General features: G+C 35.9%; 1 protein-coding gene across 9 annotated transcripts in view; it reads right to left on the reverse strand.

The window, feature by feature from the left end:
- Positions 1 to 16,595, reverse strand: part of MICU1 (mitochondrial calcium uptake 1) — a 241,898-nt gene that overhangs the window by 168,955 nt on the left and 56,348 nt on the right. For all 9 annotated transcript variants that reach the window (XM_021071962.1, XM_005671068.3, XM_005671070.3 and 6 more), the window contains exon 4: positions 6,526 to 6,688. In XM_021071962.1, coding sequence (XP_020927621.1) covers positions 6,526 to 6,688 — 163 coding nt within the window. The remainder of the gene's footprint in view (positions 1 to 6,525; positions 6,689 to 16,595) is intronic.

Here is a 16,595-nt window from a genome sequence, read left to right on the forward strand (position 1 = left end):
TTCCTGGCATGCAGAAGTTCTGAGCGCAGGGATCAAACCCAAGCCACAGCTGCAACCCTAGCCACAGCAGTAACAATGCCGGATTCTTAACCCACTGGGCCACCGCGGAACTCTACTTGTTTGCTTTTAAATTAGAGCCAAGGAGTTCCCGCCATGGCTCAGTGGTTAACGAACCTCACTAGCACCCATAAGGACACAGGTTCGATCCCTGGCCTGCTCAGAGGGTTAAGGATCCGGCATTGCTGTGAGCTGTGGTGTAGGTATACTGTGGTTTTGATTTTCATTTCTCTCATGACTGATGACATTAAGTATCTTTTCATGTACTTATTAGCCATTTCTGTATCTTATTTGGAGAAATGTTTATTCAAGTCATTTGCCCATTTGTTAATGGGGTTGTCTGACTTCTTATTGAGTTGTAAGAGCTCTTTTTCATTTCTGGCAGTTTGTGTGTTACTAAGAATTTGTTGTTTCATTTCATTTAGGTAATCCAATTTGTTGGTATATGACTGTTCATAGTATGCTCTTATCCTTTTTATTTCTGTAAAGTAGGTAGTAATGTCACCATTTTCAGGATTTTAGTTATTTGCTTCTTTTCTCTTATTTTCCTTAGTCTAGCTAAAGGTTTTTCAGTTTTGTTGATCTTTCCAGAGAACCAACTTTCTGTTTCACTGATTCTCCCTATTGTTTTTCCATTCTCCATTTCACTTATCTTTGCATTAGCTTTTAATATTTCCTTATTTCAGCTATCTTTGGTTTTTGTTTGATCTCTTTTCTTTTTAGTTCCATAGGTATAAAGTTAGGAAAGTGATTTGAGATCTTTCTTTTCATTTTTATTTATTTATTTATTTACTTACTTACTTACTTTTTAGGGCCACACCCACAACATATGGAAGTTCCCAGGCAAGGGGTCAAATCAAAAGTACAGCTGTTAGCCTATACCTCAGCCAAGCAACATGGGATCCGAGTCACATCTGCAACCTATACCACAGGTCATGGCAATGCCAGATCCCTGACCCACTGAGTGAAGCCAGGGATTGAACCCGCATCCTCATGGATACTAGTCGGATTCGTTTCCACTGCACCTCAATGGGAACTCCCTTTCTTCTTTTAAAATGTAGGTGTTTACACCTATAAGTTTCCCTCTTGGTACTACTTTTGTAGCATCACATAAGTTTTGGTAAGTTCTGTTTCCTTTTTCATTTATCCCAAAGTAGTTTCTAACTTCTCTTGTGATCCATGGGTTGCTTAAATGTATTGTTTAATTTCCACATATTTATAAATTTTCTAGTTTTCCTTCTGTTACCAACAGATAGTTTCATTCTATTTTTATCAGAAAATATACTCAATATGATTTTAATCTTTTAAAATTTACTAAGATTTGTTTTGCACCCTAACATATGGTCTATCTGGTCTATTCTGGAGAATATTTGATGTGTGCTTCAGAAGAATATGTATTCTGCCGCTTTTGAGTAGAGTGTTCCATGCATTAGACAGGTTTAGCTGGTTTATAGTGTTAAGTCTTCTATTTCTTTAATGACTTTCTGTCTAGATGTTTTATTCATTACTAATATAGGGATTCTAAAGCTTCTCTCTTTTTTTTTTTAGGGCCACAATCTGCAGCATATGGAAGTTCCCAGGCTAGGGGTTGAATTGAAGCTACAACATGGGATCTGAGCTGCACTGGTGACCTACACCACCACAGCTCACAGCAATGCTGGATCCTTACCCACTGAGCGGGGCCAGGGATCAAACCCGCAACCTCATGGTTACTAGTTGGACTCGTTTCCACTGTGCCACAATCGGAACTCCTGAATTCTGAAGTTTCTAACCATTACCATAGAATTATTTTCTACTTCAATTCTGTCAATCTTTCTCTCACATATTTTGGAGTCTGTCATTTGGTGAGTATATATATTTGTGATTGTTACGTCTCGATGAACTCATCTTTTTATCAATATATATTATTCTTCTTTGTCTCTGGTAACAATTTCTTAAAATCTATTTTGTTTGATATAAATATAGTCACCTCAACTCTCTTTTGGTCACTATCTGTACCTTTTCATTTTCAGCCTATTTGTGGATCTAAAGTGAGTTTCCTGTGGACAGTATTAGATCATACTTTTTTCTCCTGTTAATCCCTTTTAACCGATGAGTTTCTTTTATATATAAAGTGATTACTAATTAGAAAGGACCTACTTATGCCATCTTGTTATCTGTTCTCTGTATGTCTTACATACTTTGGCCCTTAGTTCCTCCAATCTTTCCCTCTTTTGTGTTTGATTATTTTTTCTAGTGCACTAATTTTTTTCCTGCACCTGTGATATGTGGGAGTTCCCAGGCTAGGGATTGAACACAAGCCACAGCAGTGATCTGAGCTGCTTCAGTGACAATGATGGATCCTTAACCTGCTGCGCCACAAGAGAACTCCTCTAATGTACTATATATCCTCTCATTTCCTTTTCTGTATATTTTTTAGTTACTGTCTTAGTGGTTAACTTGAAGGTTACAATTAACATCTTAAATACAACCTATTATATTTAGAATGGATAGGCAATGTGGTCCTATTGCACAGCAAAGGGAAATATATACAGTCTCTCGGGATACCATCATGGAAGATAAGAAAGGGAATGTGTATGTACATATGACTGGGTCACTCTGTTTTACAGTAGAAATTGGCACAACACTGTAAATCGATTATACTTTAATCAAAAATTAAAAACCAATTAATCTCAAACTTATAATAATCCTAGTCTGACTCAACATTAACATGTTTATAAATGCTTTAAAATTTGTCTTTTAAATCATATAGTTGGGAGTTCCCGTCGTGGCACAGTGGTTAATGAATCCGACTAGGAAGCATGAGGTTGTAGGTTCGGTCCCTGCCCTTGCTCAGTGGGTTAAGGATCCGGCATTACCGTGAGCTGTGGTGTAGGTTGCAGACGCGGCTCAGATCCCACGTTGCTGTGGCTGGTGTAGGCTGGTGGCTACAGCTCCGATTGGACCCCTAGCCTGGGAACCTCCATATGCCGTGGGAGCGGCCCAGGAAATAGCATGAAGACAAAAAATAAAATAAAATAAAAATAAATCATATAGTTAACAAAAAGGACTGAAAAACCAAAAATAAAATAATACTTTTTAAAAAAAGTTTTACTGAAGTATAGTTAATTTACAAGGCTGTGATAATTTCTGCTGTACAATAAAGTGACTCAGTCATACATATACACATACTCATTCTATCTCAGATTCTTTCCCCAGATAGATTATCACAAAATACTGGGTAGAGTTCTCTGTGCTATACAGCAGGTCCCCAATGGCCAATCATTCCACATACCTCAGTGTGCATATGCCAGTCCCAAACACCAAACCCCTAGTCCATCCCCCAGTCCACTTTGATAACCATAAGTTTTTCAAAGTCTGTGAGTCTGTTTCTATTCTGCAAAAAGTCCATTTGCATCCTTTTTTTTTTTTTAAAGATTCCACATATAGATGATATCATATGATGTTTGTCTTTCACTGTCTTCACTTAGTGTAATAGTTTCTAGGCCCATCCATGTTGCTGCAAATGGCATTATTTCATTATTTTTTATGACTAATATTCCACGGTTTATATATGTACCACATATTCTTTATCCATTCCTCTGTTGATGGACTTTTAATACCAACTTTTACATTTTCCTATGTAGTTACCTTTACTGGTCTTTACCATTTAAAAATTGTCTTTGAATGACTTTGGTTACTATCCAATATACTTTCATTTCAGTTTAAAGAACCCCATTTAGTGTTCTTATAGGAAATGTGTACTAGCAACAAACTTCTTTTGTTTTTGATTACCTTAAAACATCTTAATTTCTCCTTCTGGGACTCCCCTTAAGCATATGTTGGTAGACTTGATATTGTCTCACAAGTATCTTGGGCTCTATTAATTTTTTTTGTCTCTATTAATTTTTATTAATTCTTCTTGCTTTCTTTTCCTGAAATTGCATATAAATTGACCTCTCTTCAAGTTTCTGATTCTTTTATCTGCCTGCTCAAATCTGTGTTGAATTCTTTTGGTAAAGTTTTCACTTTACCTATTGTACTTCTTAGTTACATGATTTCTATTCAAGCCCCTTTTACAATTTCTATTTCTTTATGGACATTCTCTATTTATTAACACACAATTCTCCCTTTTTCCTATAGTTCTTTGTCTATGGTTTCCTATAGCTCTCTGAACATATTTAAGAGAGTTGATTTAAAATCTTCATCTAGTATGTGCAATGCTCAGGTTTCCTCAGGTATAGTTTCTGTCAATTTCTTTCTTTTTTTCTTATCAAAGTTCTCACATTCCTGATTACTACTGGTATGCTATGCAATTTTTTAAATTGAAACTTGGACATTTTTAATACTACAATGTGGTAATTCTAGAAATCAGATTCTCCCTACTTTCCAGGGTTTGACGTTGTAACATGGTGAGGATTAAGGTCATCACTTTTAGTGATTTTTCCAAACTATTTCTTCCAAGATTATATTCCTTATCATTAGTCATAAATGAGGTTTCTGCTCTATGATCTAAGCGGTCATCAAGTGACCTCACAGATTTTCTTAAATGTTGGAGGCAAAAAGAATGAAAAACAAAAGCAAAAACAAAAACATATCCCAGCTCTTCTAGTGTTTGTAGACTAACTGTGAACTAGGATCCTCTTTTCATGTTTAGCTAGATCTCCTACAATCCACCTCAACTTTCACCTTCTTCTTGCACAGAGCACAGCTATCAGCAAAAACACACAAGCCCACACAAGTCTTTTCCAATTATGTTTCTGGCCCTGAGCATCACTCTAGATTCCCCAGGATACACAGCAGAACTTCAAAGCTCTTATTCTCCTGAAATGTCTTTCTCCTCAGCCTCCTTCTCAGGCTTTTCAATCTGTCTGCTACTGGTCTCATCTGCCCTCTCTTGGCCTGATGGCTACAGGTGGTATGGGTCTTTAAATTAAAAAAAAAATTATTATAGTTGATTTACAATGTTCTGTCAATTTCTGCTGTATAGCAAATTGACCAAGTTGTGTGTATATATATCCTCCATCATGTTCCATCACAAGTGATGAGATATAGTTTCCTGTGCTATACAGCAGGATCTTACTGCTTATTCATTCCAAAGGCAATAGTTTGCATCTACTAACCCCAAACTCCCAGTCCATCCCACTGCCTCCCCTTGCCTCTTGGCAACCACAAGTCTGTACTCCAAGTCCATGAGTTCATTTCTTTTCTATAGATAGGTTCATTTGTGCTGTATATTAGATTCCAGATATAAGTGATATCATATGGTATTTGTCTGTCTCTTTCTGACTCATATCACTTAGTATGAGAGTCTCTAGTTCCATCCATGTTGCTGCAAATGGCATTATTTATTCTTTTTTTTATGGATGAGTAGTGTTCCATTGCGTAGATGTACCACATCTTCTTAATCCATTCACCTGCCATTGGACATTTAGGTTGTTTCCATGTCTTGGCTATTGTAAATAGTGCTGCAATGAACATAGAAGGGCATGTATCTTTTTCAATGAAAGCTCCGTCTGGATATATGACCAGGAGTGGGATTGCTGGGTCATATGGTAAAATTTTTTTCAGAATAGGACATGTGGGAAGCTACTTCAGCTTGAGCTGCATGAAACTTTTGTGCTGGTAACTCAGGAAATTACCAGATGAGTCAAAATATACAACCGCAATTTTTTGAAAACAAAGTCTGTATTGCCTGCCAGTGAACTCCCCCATCACTAGTAAGCCACACTAGGAATGCAGGCTGTTATCTCCATGACTGCTGCTAAGCTGGGAAACAAGGCATGGTAGGCAGGCAAGCAAAAGGCCACAACACTTTCTTCCCAAAATTTATGAGCCTCTTTCTTCATTAACCACTACCTGGTTACTGTAATTTTTAAATTGGATTCCAGTGATCCAAAAAAGTTGATTCAATCCATTCTGGACAGTGTAATGACTGCTTCAGTGAAAAAAAATGATTCTTGGAGCTCCCTACTCGGTCATTTTTCCCACCATGTCTCCCATACGCAATTGTAAAGTATCACCTTTAACTTATAATATTAAGCAATTTATTTTCTTTCCTCACATCTCACTGTCTCCTCTAGATGAGACATCATTTCCTCTATCCTTTGTCTAATTTTAATTCAAATTTAGATGTATTTTCTAGATTTTCATTAAACTTCCAGATTGAATTACGTGCCCCTTTTTTCTACTGCCATAGAAGCTGTTCTTTAACAAATCAACACATTTGAAATCACCTGTTACCATCGCTGTCTATTCCACCAAAAAGTAACTTGATGGCAATCAACTGCCTTCATGAACAGTCTCATTACAGGCAATGAATCTCAGCCAGAGAGGTATAATCTCCTCAACCCTTTAGATTATATGCTCCTCTTTAGTACTCCTAAAGCCTAGCATAATGCTACACAGTGAATATAATTACTGCACGGATTAGAAACAAAGTAGCATATAACAAAACAAACATCACAATTTTTCACTTTAGCAACTTACGTTCTGGTTGTTTTTCATTAGGTGTTATGGATCGCACAAAGTCTTGTGGTGTCATAAAAACTTCAGATTCACCATGTTCACTGATTACTTTTAAGGTGGCAAAATACCGGAAGATTTTGTCTGGTGTAGAATATGCGCGAATCCTATTCTCATATTCCATCACCTAAAATTAGAAATTCAGAGAGTGTTTCCATATTGAGTAATTCTCATTTTCTTGCATATGCACTCATTTGGGGGGAAATAAGCGCAAATATCACTTATAATGATATCAATTATATCATTTTTTCCCTATAACTGGATTTTTTAAACTTGAAATTACTTGTGTTTCCAAAACTTGTGATATAGCATTCATACTACAGTTGAGGCAATGATTATATCAGTTTTGTTTAGAACCTTTGAATGATTTTCTAGTTTCTTAAATTACCGAAAGCTAGCAAAATTGAAAAAAAAAAGTCATACAAGAATTCAAAAGGTCTTAGTAAAAGGGTATAATGCCATATATATGGTAGTCTATAATTTTTTAAAATACCAAGTTTTAAAAAAGAGATTGATTTTTTTTTTCTTTGCTTTTTCTAGGGCTGCTTTCCATGGCATATGGAGGTTCCCAGGCTAGGGGTCTAATTGGAGCTGTAGCTGCCAGCCTGTGCCAGAGCCACAGCAACACGGGATCCGAGCCGCATCTGCAACCTACACCACAGTTCACGGCAATGCCAGATCCTTAACCCACTGAGCAAGGCAGGGATCAAACCCGCAACCTCATGGTTCCTAATTGGATTCATTAACCACCGCACCATGACAGGAACTCCAAAAAAGGGATTGATTTTATAGTTTTTATTTCTTTGCAATTTCCTAATCTCTAAAACAAAACGGACATGGGACTTCATAAGTCTGAATAGCTAAGAGTCTTTCAAACACAAAGTACATTAAACATCATAAAAAAATTGCATATCATGGAAACTCAATTACCGACAAGTCTAAAGCAATGACTTACTTTTGACTACAAAATTAAACTTCCAGAGACTATTTAAATGGTGCATATTTAGAAAAGAATAGACTTGGGAAAAATACAAGCAAATCTTGGAATAGGAACAAAATCAAATATGGCAAACATTTAACTAAGAGTGTGATGTTAATAACCCTTTCTCATTTCCTTATGTGGCACCCAAGCCCCATTCTGTATATGAAATGTACAAAATACTGTATCTTCTGCATAATTTTCTTCTACAAACTATATAGTACTTTAGTGAAAAGATATCTCTCATACCTGAATCTTCTATGTTGAGATAACCAACATTAAATAGTATCCTATAAATAAGTGGTTAGAAAATAAGCCAATATGATCCGAAAATTCATCAGTGAATTCAATGTCTATAAAGCAATTCACTACACTGAAAAACAACATTATTAATGTTTTAATTTGCCTTATTAACATAGCTATTACTTTAACTGTCAGTTTTGGCTTGATGGTCACTTTGAGGTTATTGAGAGCAGCTGTTTAACAATGGTTTCAATTACACTACCAGATGTGCTTTCAGCCACTAAGAATGCTAATTTATAACTATACATGACAGAAATCTTTCTAATACCAATTTGCCTTAAAGTCTGAATACTGATTTCAGAAAAGTTTTCAATAGATTTGGCATGTGGCGAAGTCACTAAGAGCCTTTCAACCCCTTGACAGCCTTGAGACTTACCTACAAGTTTAAATCAAGGCATTTTATATTTCACTACAACTATCTGCTAGGTCATACTGGCTACAGAACAAAAAATAATCAGTTTTGGAGCTCCTGTGTGGCTCAGTGGGATAAGTATCTAGTGTTGTTCCTGCAACGGCCCTGGGTTTGATCCCTGTCCTGGAAACTTCCACATTCCAAGGGTGCAGCCAAAAAAATATAATAATCAGTTTTAATGTTTATAAACTATAGCTACTACCAAAGATGGCTTTGTGAATTAAAAAATTAAGTCAAATATAAGATTAAAGGTAGAAAAACAACAACTTAAAAGTCAATGATTCTCAGAATGAAAATCAGATACTTGATTGTTACCAAAAAAAAAAGTTGCTGAATATCATTAATTAGTTTTAGTGTGAAAAAAGGTCAGGGAATGTAAGACTTTTTGCATTCCCACACTAGAAGAGTTTAGTATAAACATACGGTATAGTATATTTTTGCTTTTTTTCTTCACTTGGCAATGTATCTTTAAGACCATTTCATATAATTTGATTTGGAGCTGCCCTCCTTTTAAGTAGTCATGTTAAAGGAACACTAACAAACTATTACATAAAGGTTTTAAAATGTAGCATCTAAGAAAACGAAGGCTTAGAAGCAAAGGTATGTAGAAAACTGTTGGAGAATTTTGCAATGTTTAGCCTGGTGAAAAGATTTACTAAGAAAATTATAATGGTAACATTCAATCATTTACTTAAAAAAACATTCTTGAATTTCATGATTTTAAGACAGCTGCCTTCACTAAAAGAGCCAGGCTAACTGGATCAAAATTCAGGCACTATATTTCCTATATGAAATGCACAAGAGTAGCCAAAGACTAGTTGCAACCAATTACTCTGAGAAATGGCAGTAGGCTTGGTGAATGGGCCAGGTAGCCGGCAATTCCCAGATTCACTGCCTTCAGCCAGCCAGCCAAATCCCCAACCCCACACCCCCGCTCTGTGCCTACTGACACTACCTTAATCCTGTAAGACAGATGCTCACACTATCTGGCCTGAGCATCTAAGACCCCTGCTACTCTCTGCAGCTGGACTCCCAGAGACAGGATTCTGTCCCATTCTGGGTCTGATTGCATGGAGCCTATTTCATTCACCCCCATCTTTCATCAATTTCCCCTAATGGCTTGTGGGGGCACATGTGAAGGAAAGTCAGCATCAGCCTAGAGCCTCTATTTCTGAAGCCTCCTGGAAAGCTCAGAAGATCCCAGAAAGGGCTCAGACCAACCAGGGTGAAAGAGTCCCCAGTCCATCTCCAGTAACTGGGAGAAACAGGTCCATCCCAATTCTATAGTTTACAGTCCTGGCAACTACAACCCCTAGGGAAAAAAAAAAAAAAGAGTCAAAATCAGGCTGAAAACAGCCAATATGTGGCTTCCAAGGTCATTCTACTCATGGTCATTCTAGCCCTCAGGAAAGGGAGAAAGAGCACTGAAGATCCTTGTGGGAGATTTTATGAGCCAGCTTAGAAGTGGCTCACATCACTTTCATTCAGTGGATGACTAGCAAACTAGCAATCTCCATTAAAAGAAATGACGTAGAAAATCAGGGCTCCGGATCACCTTTAGAAATCTGAAACAGTATGATATTAACTGACCTAGGGTAAACCATGAGCAAAATTCTGTAACCAAAACATGTTATGTTAGAAGAGCAATAGAAAGAGCAAGAGTTTTTAAATTACCAGATTAGCGTTACTGTCATGCCTCAATGGAAACGAATCTGACTAGCATCCATGAGGACGCAGGTTTGATCCCTGGCCTCGCTCAGTGGGTTAAGGAGCTGGTACTGCCGTGAGCTGTAGTATAGGTTGCAGGTGTGGCTCGGATCCTGCATTGCTGTGGCTGTGGTAGAGGCTGTCAGCTACAGCTCTGATTCAAACCCTGGCCTGGGAACCTCCATATGCTGCGGGTGCAGCCCTAAAAAGACAAAAGACAAAAAAAAAAATAATAATAAAGTCATACAGATTTATATTTGATTCCTTCCTTTATAAGTAACAGCTATATATTACTTTAGACGTGTTACACAGTTACTTTAAGCATTAAGTGTATATATATATATATATATATATATACACACACACACACAAGAATGTATGTATATACATGTGTGTACATATACACATATGCACAAATACACATGCATTTACACTATGCATATGTATGTATATGTACTATACCTGACTGAATATGCTCAATGTTACTTTTCTTCTCTTTTTCATTTATTGTGATGTCTGTAATAAGTAAACTTACTTGGGTTTTCTAGTCACCTAAATTCCTAAGGATTTTGTTTGGCATATATAGTATTTTATGTCTCTTATTATTTATGTTCTCTTATCAATCAATTTAAAAGTATTTATAACTGTACTGAACCAAATAATTTAGGTTCTTAATTATGAAGATGCTGTTTCAAGTCCAAAATAGTGACTTGGAGGCTCCTGAACTCTCCACCTCCTATAGATGCACTGAATGTACAGCTATAAAAGGAGCCCTTCTCTTTGAAAGAAATCCTGAAACTAGCTGAACCTATTCACTGAGTCAGTAAGAAAGTACCAACATCAAAACAGGTAGGAAAGGCTGAGACACACTCTTGCCATAAACCCCACCTCTAGCCTAGTGTTATACACATGGGAGGAAACTGTCAACCCCTAGCTTTTCTTTGAGGAATGAAGTGTTTGGACACTACATCTAGAACCCCGACTTTTAAGACTCCGCTTGAGGGACGGGTCTCCAAAACAGCTAGCTCTGAAAACTAATGGGACTTGCATCCATTAGCCCCATGAAACTACAGAAAACAAAGAAACAGTTTTTAACAGGCTCACAGTAGCTGTCCCCCCAGGGATTAGTGCAGAGGAAGAAGACAAAATACACCCACCTCCCAGTCTTTCCCTGAAAAAGGTCTGTTTACATACATTAGAAGTTGTTGCCTGAAGGTCAGGCTTCCATTTAGCACACATCTAAGTGATGACGGACATCCTCCATGGAGACCAGGGAGGAATCAGTGGATTCCTCCTCTGACCTCTCCACTGAGTCCACTCCAAATTGCCAGGATCTCCCCAGAAGGAGCTTATACATCTGGCTGCACCTCAGCTTTAGCAGCTATCATCTGAGGTATGAGTCTCCGAATCACCTGGCTTTGCTAATCAACAGGGCTTGCATGCATGAGTCCCATAGGACCATGGCAAACAAAGAAGCAGTTTGTACTGGTTATAGGAGCACAACTCTGTAGCCCAACAGAAAGGACTTAAACTACATATTAGACCAGATGAACTTAAAAGACATTTACAGAACATTCCACTTAATAATAGCAGAATATACATTATTATCAAGTTCACATGGAGTCCTCTGAAGGAGAGATCACATGATAGGCCACAAAACAAGGCTTAATAAATTTAAGAAGATTAAAATCTTATCAAGTATCTTTTCTGACCATAATGGTATGCAATTAAAAATGAACTACAAGAAGAAGACTAGAAGATCAAAAAAATATCTGAAAATTAAACAACATATTCAATGAAGACAGGAAAACAGAAATCAAAAAATATCTTGAGAGGACTAAAAATGGAAATACAAAATATCAAAACATGAAATTCAGCAAAAGCATTCCTAAAAGGGAAATTCATAGCAATAAATATCTACATTAAGAAAAAAGAAATACTACAATATACAATTTAACCTTATATCTCAAAGAACTAGAAAAAGAACTAAGCCAAAAGTTAACACAAAGTAGGAAATGACAAAGACAAGAGCAAAAATTGTAAAATGAGAATACGACAAAAGAAAAGATCAACTAAATTAAGAGGTTTTTTTTAAAGATAAACAAAATGGATAAAGCTTTAGCTAGCTACAGAGAGAGAAAGAGAAGAGAGAGAGAAAATTAACCTCTTATCTGATATATGGATTGCAAGTATCTTCTCCCATTTCATAGGCTGCCTTTTCATCTTCTTAATGATTTCCTTTGCTGTGCACATACTTTTTTAATTTGATGCTGTCACTTGATATTTCCTTTGTTGCTTGTGCTTTGGAGTAACAACCAAAAAAAACATTGGAAGACCAATGAAAAGGAGCTTTCCCACTAAGTTTTCTAGGAGTTTTACAGTTTCAGTGTTATATTAAAATATTTAACCCATTTGAGTGAATTTTTGTGAATGGTTTAAGATAATGGTTCAATTTTTTCTTCCGTATGTGGTTGTCCAGTTTCCAAACACTAAGAGACTCTCCTTTCCTAGAGTATTCTTGGCTCCTTGTCCAGTATTAATAGACCATGCATGTGAGAGATTATTTCTGGGATATCTACTCTGTTCTATTGGTCTATGTATTCTATTTTTATGCCAGTATCATACTGTTTTGATTAATCTAGCTTTGTGGTACAGTTTGATATCAGAATGTTTTATCTTTAAATTTCTATGAAAATGTGATTGGAATTTTGGTAGGTAATGTACTGAATTTATAGATGGCTTTGGGTAATATGGACATTTTAACAAAATTAATTATTTTGATCTATCAACATGAGTTATCTTTCCATTTCTTTGTGTCTTCAATTTCTTCCATCACATTCTTTTTTTTTTTTTTTTTTTTTTTTTTTTGTCTTTTGTCTTTTTTGTTGTTGTTGTTATTATTGTTGCTATTTCTTGGGCTGCTCCCGCGGCATATGGAGGTTCCCAGGCTAGGGGTTGAATCGGAGCCGTAGCCACCGGCCTACGCCAGAGCCACAGCAACGCAGGATCCGAGCCGCGTCTGCAACCTACACCACAGCTCACGGCAACGCCGGATCGTTAACCCACTGAGCAAGGGCAGGGACCGAACCCGCAACCTCATGGTTCCTAGTCGGATTCGTTAACCACTGCGCCACGACGGGAACTCCCCCATCACATTCTTATAGTTTTCATTGTATAGATCTTTCACTTCCTTGGTTAAATTTATTCCTAATTATTTTATTGGTTTTGATGCTACTGTGAATAGAATGGTTACTTTTATTTATTTTTCAGATTGTTTGTTGTTAGTGTACAGAAGAACACAGATTTCTGTATGTTGATTTTATGTCCTGCAACTTAAAAGAATTCATTGATTAGTTCCAACAGTTTTTTAATTGGGTCTTTAGGATTTTCTTTATGTAGGATCATATGATCTGCAAATAAGAATTTTACTTCTACCTTTCCTATCCTTATGCTTTATATTTCATTGTCTTTCCTAATTGCTCTATGTAGGACTTCAAATACTATGCTGAATAGGAATGTTAACAATGGACACCCTTGTTTTGTTCTCATCTTAGAGAAAAAATTTCAAACTTTCTCTGGTGAGTATGATGTTAACTGTGGGTCTGTCATATACGGCCTTTTTATACTGAGGCATGTTCTTTCTATACCAAACAGAAGCTTCTAGCATGAAAGAAGATTGTATTTTGAAAAGAACTCATACAATATAAAAAAAAAAAATCTGATTTTAAACTGTGCAGAGGATCTGAATAGTTTTCCCAAGAAGATACTCAGAGGGTTAACAGGTATATGAAAATGTGTTTAACTTAAGTATTCAACAGGGAAATGCAAATCAAAAACAAATAAGATATCTCCTCACACCTGTTAGAATGGCTATTATTAAGAAGACAAGCAATAAGCCTTAGTGAGGATATGGAGAAAAGGGAACACTGTTTCACTGTTGATGGGAGTGTAAGTTGATCCAGCCACTATGAAAAAAAGTATCAAGTCCCTCAAGAAATTAAAAACAGAACTACATTAGACCCAACAACCCCATTTCTGTATATCTATCCAAATGAAACAAAATCAGCATCTCAAGGAGACATCTGTACTACATGTTCACTGAAGTTTTGCTGACAATAGTCAAGGTATGGAAACAACCTATATGTCCACCATGGAATCTCAAAAGACTCCACATAGTCAAAACTTTCTGAAAAAGAACAACATAGTTGGAGAAGCCTAACTTTCTGATTTCAAAACTTATTATGAAGTCGTCAGAAGAATGCAGTACTATCATAAAAACAGGCATACACACCAAACAAACAGAAAATAAAGCCCAGAAATAAACCCTCCTATATACGGTCAAATGATTTTTGACAAGGGTGCTGTGACCATCAGTGAAGAAATGACAGCATTTTCAACAAATGGTCTTGGGAAAATGGGATATTCACATGCAAAAAAATGAAGTTATCTAACCTGATATTCAAAAATTAACTCAAAATGGAACAAAGACCAAAATGAAAGAACTGACACTATAAAACCCTTAGAAGAAAACACAGGACAAAAGCTTTAAGACATTGCATTTAGCAATAATTTCCTGGATATGACACTAAGGGCACAAGCAACATCAGAAAAAAGAAGTAGATTTCATAAAATTTAAAAAACTTTGTGTACCAAAAGACAATGTCAACGGAGTAAAAAGGAAATCCACATAAAAGAAATAAATACAAATCATATTATCTGATAAGGAATGAACAACAAAGAACTACTAAAGCTCAACTTAAAAAAAGTTTAAACATGGGCAAAAGGATGTGAACAGACATATTCCCAAAGAAGATACACAAATGGCCAAAAATCACTTGAAAAGATGTTCAACATTACTGATCATTAGGGGAATGCAAATGAAAATCTATACCAAGATACCAATACCATCTCACTTCTTATTAGGATGCCTAATATAAAATAAGAGTAATAAGTGTTGGCAAGGATATGCAAAAAGTGGAACCCTTGATGGTAGGAATGTCAAATGGTACAGAACTATGAAAAACACTATGGCAGCTCCATAAGAAAATTAAAAATAGAATTACCATATAATCAAGCAATTTCACTTTTAGCTATATACCCAAAAGAATGAAAAGCAAGGCCTTGGATATCTGTATATTCAGGTTCATAGAATTGTTACTTATAATAGCCAAGAGTGGAAGCAACTCAAATACCCATCAACAGATGAATGGAGGAGCAAAATGAGGTATGTACATACAATGGAGTACTATCCAGCCCTAAAAGAAAGGAAATTCTGATATATGCTACAACATGCTGAGCTTTGAGAATATTACACTAGGTGCAATAAGCCAGTCACAAAAATACAAATACTGTATGATTTCACTTGTATGAGGTTCTTTTAAGTATTCAAAGTCACAGACAGAATGTAGAGTGATGGTTGGCAGGGGCTGGGGGAAAGGGGATGGTAGGGAGTTATGTTTAATGGGTACAAATTTTCAGTTTTATAAAATGAAAACAATTATAAAGATGGACGGTGGTGATGGTTGTACAATATTATGAATGTTTTTATTATCATTGAACTGTAAACTTAAAAATGGTTAAGATGGCAAATTTTACCACTAAAAAAAAAAAAGAAAAAAAAATTGGAAGAAAAGCAAGAGACTCTGAGGAAGCAGGGGAAGAATTAATGACAAAAATATGAAAAAAATAGTTAAAAGATATGAGGATATGTTTCAAGGATCCAACATACATTTAAGAAGAGTTTCAAAAGAAATGACAGTGAGACAGTACTGAAGCAATATCTGAGAATCTTTCAGAATTGAAAATGTGAGGTTTCAGAAGGGACAGTAAATTAAATACAAAAAATGAAAAATAAAACAAAACAAAACAGAGAGAAGCATGCACAAACTAACAATGAGAGTATGCTATGAACTAAGTGATATGTACTTGAGAATTTTTTATTAATTAAAATAAAGCACACAAAACAACTGTTCATGTGTGGTAATAAAAAATAACAACTTCAGGACACTAGTTTACATCTGAGGAAGAAAAGAGAAAAATGGGATTGGGAAGAATACATTGGAATCTACTTTTTATATTCATTTTGTTTGTTTCTTCTTACAAAAAAAAAAAAAAAAAAAAAACTGAAGCAAATGCAGCCAAATGTTAAAGCTTGATAAAAATAACCGTCGGTACAAGTATGTATGTTCATTATAGCCTCTATTTTTCTCACTGGATGTTTGAAATATCACAGAAAAATCAAGAGCGCATAAAAGAACAAAAGGAAGAAGTTCAAATGAAAACTGATGATTCAAAGAGTATGTGAAGACTGTAGCAGTTTGGAATTGCAAGGAAAGAATCTGAATGGGGTGGTAGATAGAAAAAAAATGCATGCTCAAAAGTGAAGTTTATTATCTAATTAACGATAGAAGAATCTTTAACATGTTTAGGTAGAGTATGTAAAAGAATTTAGAGCAAAGAGTAACTGAAAAATGGGATCTAGAAAGAGTACGTGTTTAAACAGGTTCTTGGGACGACAAAATAACATGTGGAATGGTTATCCATTCGCTGAGACTTTAGTGAAAGAAATAAGAATTAAGATATAGATTAAGAAGGTTTTAAAGCTATGGGAGCTAACAAATTCAATACATTACA

The sequence above is a fragment of the Sus scrofa genome, chromosome 14 (genome assembly GCF_000003025.6).
Source record: "Sus scrofa isolate TJ Tabasco breed Duroc chromosome 14, Sscrofa11.1, whole genome shotgun sequence".
NCBI lineage: Eukaryota > Metazoa > Chordata > Mammalia > Artiodactyla > Suidae > Sus > Sus scrofa.